Source organism: Anomaloglossus baeobatrachus, chromosome 2 (assembly GCF_048569485.1).
Source record: "Anomaloglossus baeobatrachus isolate aAnoBae1 chromosome 2, aAnoBae1.hap1, whole genome shotgun sequence".
Taxonomy (NCBI): domain Eukaryota; kingdom Metazoa; phylum Chordata; class Amphibia; order Anura; family Aromobatidae; genus Anomaloglossus; species Anomaloglossus baeobatrachus.
In genome coordinates, this window is record NC_134354.1 from 688,804,702 (window position 1) to 688,816,791 (window position 12,090).

The 12,090-nt window shown below is 46.9% G+C and overlaps 1 protein-coding gene across 2 annotated transcripts in view; it reads right to left on the reverse strand.

The window, feature by feature from the left end:
- Window positions 1–1,136: 1,136 nt before the first annotated feature.
- TARBP2 (TARBP2 subunit of RISC loading complex) overlaps window positions 1,137–12,090 on the reverse strand; it is a 79,865-nt gene continuing 68,911 nt past the window's right edge. For both annotated transcript variants that reach the window (XM_075337199.1, XM_075337197.1), the window contains exons 7-9: window positions 6,475–6,602; window positions 4,046–4,241; window positions 1,137–2,153 (exon numbers count right to left, since the gene is read on the reverse strand). In XM_075337199.1, coding sequence (XP_075193314.1) covers window positions 1,996–2,153; window positions 4,046–4,241; window positions 6,475–6,602 — 482 coding nt within the window. In that variant the 3' untranslated portion in view covers window positions 1,137–1,995. The remainder of the gene's footprint in view (window positions 2,154–4,045; window positions 4,242–6,474; window positions 6,603–12,090) is intronic.

Consider the following 12,090-nt stretch of genomic DNA (forward strand, 5'->3'; position numbering starts at 1 on the left):
ACAACCTCCTCATCTCGCCTGCTGTTGAAGTCCAAGGTTTAGTTCTTGGATCCCTCCATTTCTCCATCTACGTCTTCGGAGTGGGACAGCTCATTAATTCCCAGTTTTCCGTATCATCTCTATGCTGACGACACACAGATCTACCTCTCTGGATCGGGTATTACCTCCTTACTAACTGTTTCATTATTTGTCTCTGCTCGATTTGTAAAACCTAAACATGGACAAAACAGAGTTCATCATCTTTCCCCCATCTCACTCAACATCCCCAACAGATGGAGGCTGCTAACTCTCCCCAGTCCCGCAAGCTCGCTGCCTCGGGGTAACCCTTAACTCTGCTCTCTCCTTCAAACGTCGAGCCTCAAGCCACGTATCCAAGCCCTTTCCAACTCAAAAATCTTCCCTGAATCCATACACTCCTTAACCAAGAATCTGGAAAAACTCTAGTGCATGCCCTCATCATCTCCAGTCTAGACTACTGCAACCTCCTGCTCTATGGCCTCTCTTCTTGAACCCCTCCAATCTATCCTAAACTCTGCTACCCAACTTATCCACCTGTCTCCCCCACTATTTCCAGAACCCTCCTCTCTTAACAATTCACTAGCTTAAAATTCCCCAAAGACTCCAGTTCAACACCCTAACCATGATATACAAAGCCATCCGCAACCGGTCTCCGCCATAAATCTGTGACCTAGTCTTCTGGGACTTACCTACACGCAACATCCTATCGTCACAATATCACCTTCTCTACTTCGCTCTTATCTCCTCTTTCAAAAACTGCATACAAGATTTCTCCCCATACTTTGGATTTTACCCCCAACATATCAGACTCTCGTGGAAACCTTCAAAATAAACCTGTAGACCTATCTCTTCCAACCAGCCTACAACCTGCAGTAACCCTCATTCCACTATCTCGCTGCACGACCATCTCCAACCTCACCTACTGTATCCTCACCCATCTCTTGTAGTCTGTGAGCCCTCACGGGCAGGGTCCTCTTTCCTAATGTAACAGTCTGTGCCTTGCATCATGATTATTGTACTTGTTATTATGTATACCTCTTTTCACATATAAAGCGGTATGGAATAAATGGCGTTATAATAAGAAGTAGTAAAAAAAGTTTTGTAGTAATGCAAGAGACGCATTGTTTCCACATATGGATTTATATTTATACCAGCAAATTACAATTTTGCTTTTTTTTCTGAATTCGCCCGGGATTTTTCAACTTTAAGAAAATAAACTAAATAAGAACAAACATCTGTTGAACACAATTCAAATAGTTATTTCCAGAAAAATGGATGAGGACTGTTTCAACACAGTCCTGTACAGTAAATATGACAGAGGATGCACACAGCTGTCATCACATGGACATGGTCTAAAATAATATAAAAGCTTCTCAAGTGTCCAATATAAGTGACATGTTGCTGGCTGAATTCACTCCTTTCATGTTCAAGATTGAAGATCTTATGTCCTTTAGTTTCTTCCATCAACTGAGCTGATCCTTGAGGTAAATTACAAATACCTGAACAAAGTGCCACAAAAGCACAGTCTTACAAGAGAACTGTAAAATAAACATTTCATCAAAATGAAAACTGAAAAAAAAATAAATACAAACCCGCGCACCGTAATCAAGCGTGTGGAGAACACTCACCTCACTCCCCGCTAGAACCATCACTGGGGTTGAGTATTTCCACCCAACATTAGCTGAGGGGTCTCAAGGAGGAGAGCTGACGGCTAACCGTTGCGGTGGAAAACATGGATCCCAGCAAATAAAATCTACCACGAGCTCAACCTCAGTAAGTTCTGATAATGAGTTTGCGGTAGGTTCCTAAAGTAGCAGCACAGTTTATCAGCCACCGCTGATACCATCACATTGGTGAATTTTCGGGAGCTTATGGTGCATACTAGTCGGTTAAGGCTCTTCTGGTGTCGAGTCCTTGAGTGACTGAAGTAACTGATAAAAACGTAAGTTGTCTTATGTTCTTCTCTCTTCATCACATTCACTTACTGCCGGCCATTATTTTGAGGTACTGCAGAGCGTTGCCTGCAGCATTTGCTCGGGCTGCTTCTCTCGTGGTTGCAGAACCGTGACATACAGTCGTGGGCTGTGTTGAAAGCTCCACAAGACATTGACATAGACCACTCAAACTGCGCTCATCTGGGAAAGACAGTTACAAAATAGATAAATGAAAAGCAGGGAAAAAAAATAAACAAATTCCAAACTTTAATTTATGACCATGCACACACCCAATGTACAATGCTTTAAAGGGGTTGTGCAATACTTGGACAAGCAGTTCTCATTCCCCACGTGCGCCACATAAAAATGAAAAAGCCTATACTCACCTCCAGTGCCGGCGCCATTCCAGTGATGTTGGCACTTCCACTCCTGTGATCCACATGACTTTGTTGTGATATGTGAAACCTTCTATCAACCAGTGTTGGCTTCCTTCTCCCACCTTCGTACGGTTAGTAATCAGTTATGGAGTGGCAGCCGCAGAGCTCACTGCCTGTTAATTACTTAAACGTCTGAAGGCAACGAGAAGGAAGTCGGTGTTGATGGGTCATGGTGCTCGCCTGTCATAATGTCAAGTGAGCCACGGGAACGCAAGTTCCAACATAGCTAGAACTGTACCGGCAGCGGAGGGGAGTATAGGCTTTTACATTTTTATGGGGGAGCACATGGGGAATTAAGAGGTTGTCCAAATAGTGGACAATCCCTTTAATCCGTCGTGGTTTTCAGACACCAAGACATTGGATATTATATGTAATATAACAATCTCCGTACTAAAGACAAAGAAAGTTGCAGATGTCGTCAAATTCAGATATCTTCTGCTGACATGTGTGAGCGGCAGGGATTGTGCACACATCCTACACCCCTTAATATGGTTGAGGGTGCTGTAAGAGATAGTCTTGTCCTTCCTACGCCTCTGTCAGAATCTGGTTTCTTGCCTTAAGGGAGCCAATAACTCAAATGAAAAGCTTATTACTGTTAGTCAGTGGATGCCAGGCAGACCGACAGGACCAAATTAACTCTGTTACTTTGCACAATGGGGCAAAAGCAGCTTGGCATCATTTAAAGGGAACCTGTCAGGTCCAATATGCACCCAGAACCATGAGCAGTTATGGATGTATATTGCTAATCCCTGCCTAACTGTCCCTGTATCTAGTAGCATAGATAAAAAAAATCTTTAGAAAACGTATTTCTAAAGATCCTTTATGATATGCTAATGAGGGAAGGGACTCGTCACAAGAGCATTAGTTTCTGCGCTCATTCCGCCCTCTTAGCATGTAAGCACACCCACAGGGGCATGATAACAGGTTACTCAAAGCATCATCACCAGCGGTGACGCGTGTACCTGTGTCCACTGTCACCGCTGATCAGAAGTCCCGGCACTTCTGGTCATATGCACTAGACCTCTCTAAAGCTGGGACACTTCATACAGTGCATTCAGATCAGTGTTCACAGTGGACACAGGTATGTGCATCACCGCTGGTGATGCTGCATTGAATAGCATGTTAGCACGCCCCTGTGGGTGTGATCCATGCTAAGAGGGTGGAATGAGAGCAGGATATAGCGCCCTTGTGACTCGTCCCTGTGCTCATTAGCATATGATAAAAGCTCTTTAGAAATACTTTTTCTAAAGATCTCTTTATGTATGCTACTAGATGCTGGGACAGTTAGGCCGAGATTAGCAGTATGTACCCAGAACGGCTCGTGATTCTGGGTGCATATTGCACCTGAAAGGTTCACTTTAAAAATCAAGCCTGGTACTGTTGGTTCTGAGCCGCCTCATACTGCGGACTACTATGACAATGCCTACATCATCTGGAACACTCAATACTACTAGTTTGTAAACTCAAATCTTTAACCTCTTTTTTACAAGTGAAGAAAAATAATTTTCCCCATTTATCAGCCTCCTCTTCTGAATTCACTTTCTGCAGTGTAGGTTTTTTTTTTTAGTTTCTGCAAAAAGTTTTCAGCAAAAAAGTTCTTGCAATAAAACGAAATAGGCATGTGCCATACATGCGGAGTAGAAATCCCTATCTTACCAATATCAAGATAGCTGATTTGAAAGCTTTGTTCATCAGACAGGTCTTGGAGGAGGGTGCAGAAGCCAGAATTCAGGATGGTAAGCGGGTGACTTCTCAGGTGAAGGATCTTTTCTCCAGCAGAATTGCGCAGAGAGTCCCATGTACAGGCCAATCCTCGACCTCTGCTCCCATCGATCCGTCCCCCTCCGGTATTCTGCAGACATAACAAATCAGTCATTTCCACTTCCTTACTGATCAGCTTGACAAAAAAAGAAAAAGAAAGGCAAGTGGGCAAGTGTCCCTGCTCAGATAACCTATAGAAGCAGTTTTTTTTTTTTTAACAAGTTTGTTATATACTTAAAAAATCTAGTATCATAATCAATAATATACTACACTCCCATTGGTTTATTAGCAAAATATAAAAACCTTTTTCCAGTTTTCAATAAACCAATCAAATAAAGAAAATATAAATGTCTCATCACAACTAAGGCTAGGTTCACATTTCCGTTAAATTGTATCAGTCACCATCCGCGGCTATGGTAAACAACGCAATCCATTTAGCGGATTCCGTTGTGTCCCATAGACTTGTAGTAGTGGCGGATTGTGACTGATTACCTTGCGTTGCATCCGCTGCGCCGCGTTCAGTCGTTTTTGTACTGACAGCCGGGTGGGAACAACGCAGAATGTAATGTTTTTCAAGCCGTCAAAATTAACGCACCACGCAGGAATCCGTCACCATCCGTCAAGCTTGTAATGGATGTCTATGGTGCTGGATTCCGTCGTAATCCGTCTTACGACGGAATCCAGCGCTGGATTCCGTCATGTTCTACTGAGCATGCCCAGCATATGTTTGGCACAACCACTAGACTGTCCCAAACACAAACGGATCATGACTGATCCGTCAAAAAACTGATGCACAGCGGATGTAACGGACGCGACGGATGAGTTTTTTCACAGGATTCCTGTGAAAAACACATCTGTTGCGTCAGTTGACATCTAAAAAACGACTGATCCGTTGCTGACGAACCTGACGGATTTAAAACAACGGAAATGTGAACCTAGCCTAATGTAACAAGTGTTTTCTCCAGATTCAACCCAAATTACCATTTTTATTGACTGCAGTCTCAGAATTAATCATCCTATATGTAACAACTGTCTTCATTACTTAAAGTGGATTTACTATGACCTGCCACAAAGGTCATACATCAGACACCAGCTTATGGCAGCATCCTGAGGAATCTTAGCCCATCCGCACAGGCAATGGCTGCCAGTTCACTAATATTCTTGTGTTTGTGGAACCTCCTTCACATCCCAGCAAATTTTTTTTTTTGGAGGTTCAAGTCAGGCAACTGTAATGGCCACTCCAGAATCATCCAGGAATTCTACTGAAACTATGTTGGAGGACTTTGAGGTTTACTTAGGAACAGTTGCTTGAGCATCATTTGATTTTACAACAGAAAAACTACCACACATTATGTGGTCACATAGGATTTTCTGATACTTCATTGAATCAATCTTTCTCTTTATACGCTGGATATTTCCAGTGCTGGAGAAAGCAAAGTAACCCAAGAGCATTATGAGCCCACGCAATGCTTTAATGTAGGCATCACCGAGCCACCACCATACTTCACTGTAGGCATCACTGAGCCACCGCCATGCTACACTGTAGGTATCACCGAGCCACCGCCATGCTACACTGTAGGCAGCATCACTGAGCCCCCGCTATGCTTTAATGTAGGCATCATCGAGCAACCACCATGCTTCTCTGTAGGTAGCATCACTGAGCCCCCACCATGCTTCACTGTAGGCAGCATCACTGAGCCCCCGCCATGCTTCACTGTAGGCAGCATCACCAAGCCCCCGCAATGCTTCACTGTAGGCATCCTCAAGCCATGGATAGCAGAATAAGGTAGCGATCACCAACCACCTGCTCCTATGCAGTGTTCCTATAGCTTGAACTTGCAAGTATTGCCTCCAACTGTATCTCTAGAATCCTTCAATTTCTTGGCCATCTTTTTGTATTCTTTCCTTATTTATTGCAATGATCTCTTCAGTTAACACTTTCAACTACTGGCTTGACTTAACCATATATCGAAAAAGCAATTAATCTCAGTCAACCCCAGCCAGTCCAGGTATTTGATGTGCTCTTTTCCTGATTAGTCTGTTGATAATTTACATCAGGTACTTGAGAAAAATGTCTCTCTTATAAGGGATTCTAATTCGTGGATTAAATAATCCTTAAAACTACAGTAATCTGTAAAAGTGACATTTTGTGATGATTTTGGAGAAATAATTTCTTATATTAATAGAGTTGAGCTATTTATATTGTTCTTGTCTGGTTTATTGCAAACAGCAAAAATTTGTAAATTTTACTAATAAATCAAATTTGCAATGAACCATAAGTCCTTCATAGAAGAAGAAAAAAAAAAAGCCAAGGAGATTGATACCATAGCAAATTGATCGTCGTCCGGCTCCATGTCTCCATTTTCCCGATGTTCAGTGGGTACTCTTTGAATCTGTAAGAGCATCTTAGCGGCAGCGTTCCTTTTTGCCAGCTTTTTGGAAGTGCCACTGCCTGGTGAAAAAAAAATAATAAAAGATGGATTTTAATATCTGTATTAATATTTTTTTGGTCATAAAATATTGGTGTAAAGTGAGAGCCAGGGAACAGTTAAAAAAAATGTTTGTCCAACATACCCAGCAAAAACCTAAATTTACTGATCTAAAACATGGCAAGCAAGATATGCGTTTCCTTAATTAAAGCGCAAAGTTAGTCGGCCATATGTCACAAGTTGCTAAGTATTTTACAACTCCGCCAAGGCAGACAGACATAATAAACTCTACAATAAAAATGTGGCATATATTGCTTAAGGATTTATAAAGTTATTACTTTAGTTCTCCTCATCCTGGATGACTTCACCGGTGTCCAGCACTAGAAGAATACTAATCCGGTCAATTCAGAGGTATCCGAAAATTAATCCATTTGATTCAGGGTGGCAATGATTTGTAGAATAACGTAGACATTATATACACCCTCCACTATCACTCTCTTTATGAGATTTCTCCTCAAATATAGTAACAAAAAGGAGACGGTTGCACTCTGTAGTGCTAAGACATGTGTAACAATGAATATGGGAAAACAGACATTCATTACTGCTATGAAAAGAAGGGAATTTTGTTTACTTACCGTAAATTCCTTTTCTTCTAGCTCCAATTGGGAGACCCAGACAATTGGGTGTATAGCTTCTGCCTCCGGAGGCCACACAAAGTATTACACTTAAAAGTGTAAAGCCCCTCCCCTTCTGCCTATACACCCCCCCGTGCATCACGGGCTCCTCAGTTTTGGTGCAAAAGCAGGAAGGAGGAAACTTATATATTGGTCTAAAGTAAAATCAATCCGAAGGAAGTTCGGAAAACTGAAAACCATTCAACATAAACAACATGTGTACACAAAGAACAACAGCCCGAAGGGAACAGGGGCGGGTGCTGGGTCTCCCAATTGGAGCTAGAAGAAAAGGAATTTACGGTAAGTAAACAAAATTCCCTTCTTCTTTGTCGCTCCATTGGGAGACCCAGACAATTGGGACGTCCAAAAGCAGTCCCTGGGTGGGTAAAATAATACCTCGTAATAGAGCCGTAAAATGGCCCCTTCCTACAGGTGGGCAACCGCCGCCTGAAGGACTCGCCTACCTAGGCTGGCATCTGCCGAAGCATAGGTATGCACCTGATAGTGTTTCGTGAAAGTGTGCAGGCTCGACCAGGTAGCCGCCTGACACACCTGCTGAGCCGTAGCCTGGTGCCGCAAAACCCAGGACGCACCCACGGCTCTGGTAGAATGGGCCTTCAGCCCTGAGGGAACCGGAAGCCCAGAAGAACGGTAGGCTTCGAGAATTGGTTCCTTGATCCACCGAGCCAGGGTTGATTTGGAAGCCTGTGACCCTTTACGCTGGCCAGCGACAAGGACAAAGAGTGCATCCGAGCGGCGCAGAGGCGCCGTACGAGAAATGTAGAGTCTGAGTGCTCTCACCAGATCTAACAAGTGCAAATCCTTTTCACATTGGTGAACTGGATGAGGACAAAAAGAAGGTAAGGAGATATCCTGATTGAGATGAAAGGGGGATACCACCTTAGGGAGAAATTCCGGAACCGGACGCAGAACCACCTTGTCCTGGTGAAACACCAGGAAAGGAGCCTTGCATGACAGCGCTGCTAGCTCAGACACTCTCCGAAGTGATGTGACTGCTACTAGGAAGACCACTTTCTGCGAAAGGCGTGAAAGAGAAATATCCTTCATTGGCTCGAAAGGTGGTTTCTGAAGAGCCATCAGCACCCTGTTCAGATCCCAGGGTTCTAACGGACGCTTGTAAGGAGGGACTATGTGACAAACCCCCTGCAGGAACGTGCGTACCTGTGGAAGTCTGGCTAGGCGCTTCTGAAAAAACACAGAGAGCGCTGAGACTTGTCCCTTAAGGGAGCCGAGCGACAAACCCTTTTCCAATCCGGATTGAAGGAAGGAAAGAAAAGTGGGCAAGGCAAATGGCCAGGGAGTAAAACCCTGATCAGAGCACCAGGATAAGAATATCCTCCACGTCCTGTGGTAGATCTTGGCGGACGTTGGTTTCCTGGCCTGTCTCATAGTGGCAATGACCTCTTGAGATAACCCTGAAGACGCTAGGATCCAGGACTCAATGCCCACACAGTCAGGTTGAGGGCCGCAGAATTCAGATGGAAAAACGGCCCTTGAGACAGCAAGTCTGGTCGGTCTGGTAGTGCCCACGGTTGGCCCACCGTGAGATGCCACAGATCCGGGTACCACGACCTCCTCGGCCAGTCTGGAGCGACGAGGATGGCGCGGCAGCAGTCGGACCTGATCTTGCGTAACACTCTGGGCAACAGTGCCAGAGGAGGAAACACCTAAGGCAGTTGAAACTGCGACCAATCCTGAACTAATGCATCTGCCGCCAGAGCTCTGTGATCTTGAGACCGTGCCATGAATGCCGGGACCTTGTTGTTGTGCCGGGACGCCATTAGGTCGACGTCCGGCATCCCCCAGCGGCAACAGATCTCTTGAAACACGTCCGGGTGAAGGGACCATTCCCCTGCGTCCATGCCCTGGCGACTGAGAAAGTCTGCTTCCCAGTTTTCTACGCCCGGGATGTGAACTGCGGATATGGTGGAGGCTGTGGCTTCCACCCACAGCAGAATCCGCCGGACTTCCTGGAAGGCTTGCCGACTGCGTGTGCCGCCTTGGTGGTTGATGTATGCCACCGCGGTGGAGTTGTCCGACTGAATTCGGATCTGCTTGCCTTCCAGCCACGGCTGGAACGCCTTTAGGGCAAGATACACTGCCCTTATCTCCAGAACATTGATCTGAAGGGAGGACTCTGGCTGAGTCCAGGTACCCTGAGCCCTGTGGTGGAGAAAGACCGCTCCCCACCCTGACAGACTCGCGTCCGTCGTGACCACCGCCCAGGATGGGGGTAGGAAGGATTTCCCCTTCGACAATGAAGTGGGAAGAAGCCACCACCGAAGAGAGGCTTTGGCTGCCTGAGAAAGGGAGACGTTCCTGTCGAGGGACGTCGACTTCCTGTCCCATTTGCGGAGAATGTCCCATTGAAGTGGACGCAGGTGAAACTGCGCAAAAGGAACTGCCTCCATTGCTGCCACCATCTTCCCTAGGAAGTGCATGAGGCGCCTCAAGGGGTGTGACTGGCCTTGAAGGAGAGATTGCACCCCTGTCTGTAGTGAACGCTGTTTGTCCAGCGGAAGCTTCACTATCGCTGAGAGAGTATGAAACTCCATGCCGAGATATGTCAGCGATTGGGCCGGTGTCAGATTTGACTTTGGGAAATTGATGATCCACCCGAATCTCTGGAGTGTCTCCAGAGCAATGTCCAGGCTGTGTTGGCATGCCACTCGAGAGGGTGCCTTGACAAGCAGATCGTCTAAGTAAGGGATCACCGAGTGTCCCTGAGAGTGTAGGACTGCTACCACTGTTGCCATGACCTTGGTGAAGACCCGTGGGGCTGTCGCCAGGCCGAAAGGCAGTGCCACGAACTGAAGGTGTTCGTCTCCTATGGCGAAACGCATGAAGCGCTGATGCTCTGGTGCAATCGGTACGTGGAGATAAGCATCTTTGATGTCGATTGATGCTAGGAAATCTCCTTGGGACATTGAGGCGATGACGGAGCGGAGGGATTCCATCCGGAACCGCCTGGTTTTTACGTGTTTGTTGAGCAGTTTTAGGTCCAGAACAGGACGGAAAGATCCGTCCTTTTTTGGCACCACAAACAAGTTGGAGTAAAAACCGTGACCCTGTTGCTGAAGAGGAACAGGGATCACCACTCCTTCTGCCTTCAGAGTGCACACCGCCTGAAGAAGAGCATCGGCTCGCTCGGGGGGGCGGAGATGTTCTGAAGAATCGAGTCAGGGGACGAGAGCTGAACTCTATCCTGTAACCGTGAGACAGAATGTCTCTCACCCAACGGTCTTGTACCTGTGGCAGCCAGGCGTCGCAAAAGCGGGAGAGCCTGCCACCGACCGAGGATGCGGTGTGAAGAGGCCGAAAGTCATGAGGAGGCCGCTTTGGGAGCGGTTCCTCCGGCGGTCTTTTTAGGACGTGACTTAGACCGCCATGAATCGGAGTTCGTCTGACCCTTCTGTGGCCTGTTGGACGAGGAGAATTGAGACCTGCCCGCGGGCCGAAAGGACCGAAACCTCGATTGTACCTTCCGTTGTTGAGGTCTGTTTGGTTTGGACTACGGTAAGGATGAGTCCTTTCCCTTGGATTGTTTAATGATTTCATCCAATCGCTCACCAAACAGGCGGTCGCCAGAAAATGGCAAACCGGTTAAGAACTTTTTGGAAGCAGAGTCTGCCTTCCATTCACGTAGCCACATGGCCCTGCGGACTGCCACCGAATTGGCGGAGGCTACCGCCGTACGGCTCGCAGAGTCCAGGACAGCATTAATGGCGTAGGACGCAAACGCCGACGCCTGAGAGGTTAAGGACACCACCTGCGGAGTAGAGGCACGTGTGACTGCATTAATCTGCGAGTGACAAGCTGAGATAGCTTGGAGTGCCCATACGGCTGCGAATGCCGGAGCAAAGGACGCGCCGATAGCTTCATAGATGGATTTCAACCAGAGCTCCATCTGTCTGTCAGTGGCATCTTTGAGTGAAGCCCCATCTTCCACTGCAACTATGGATCTAGCCGCCAGTCTGGAGACTGGAGGATCCACCTTGGGACACTGAGCCCAACCCTTGACAACATCAGGTGGGAAGGGATAACGTGTGTCCTTAAGGCGCTTAGAAAAGCGCTTATCTGGACAAGCTCGGTGTTTCTGGACTGCCTCTCTGAAGTCGGAGTGATCCAGAAACGTACTCATTGTACGCTTGGGAAACCTAAAACGGAATTTCTCCTGCTGAGAAGCTGACTCCTCAATTGGAGGAGCTTGGGGAGAAAGATCCAACACCTGATTGATGGACGCTATAAGGTCATTCACTATGGCGTCTCCTTCAGGTGCATCTAGGTTGAGAGCGGCCTCAGGATCAGAATCCTGATCTGCCACCTCCGCTTCATCCTCTAGAGAGTCCTCCTGCTGAGACCCTGAGCAGTGTGATGAAGTCGAGGGAAGCTCCCAGCGAGCCCGCTTAGGCGGTCTGGGACTGCGGTCCGTGTCAGAGACCTCACCTTGGGACCTATGAGTCACCCCAGGAGCACTTTGCTGCTCCAACAGAGGGGGGCCTGGGGTCAATGATTCAACAGTGCCCGGGGCCTGTGTTACCGGCCTGGACTGCAAGGCTTCTAGTATCTTAGCAGACCATTTATCCATACTCTCAGAAAGTTTGTCAGCGAATACTGCAAACTCCGTCCCTGTCACCTGGACAGTGGTAGCAGGTGGATCCACTTGGGCCACCAGTGGCAGAGGCTCCGGCTGAGTAAGTGCTCCAGGGGCCGAGCATTGCACACAATGAGGGTAGGTGGAACCTGCCGGTAGCATAGCCGCACATGAGGTACAGGTTGCAAAGTAAGCCTGCGCTTTGGCACCCTTGCTTTTTGC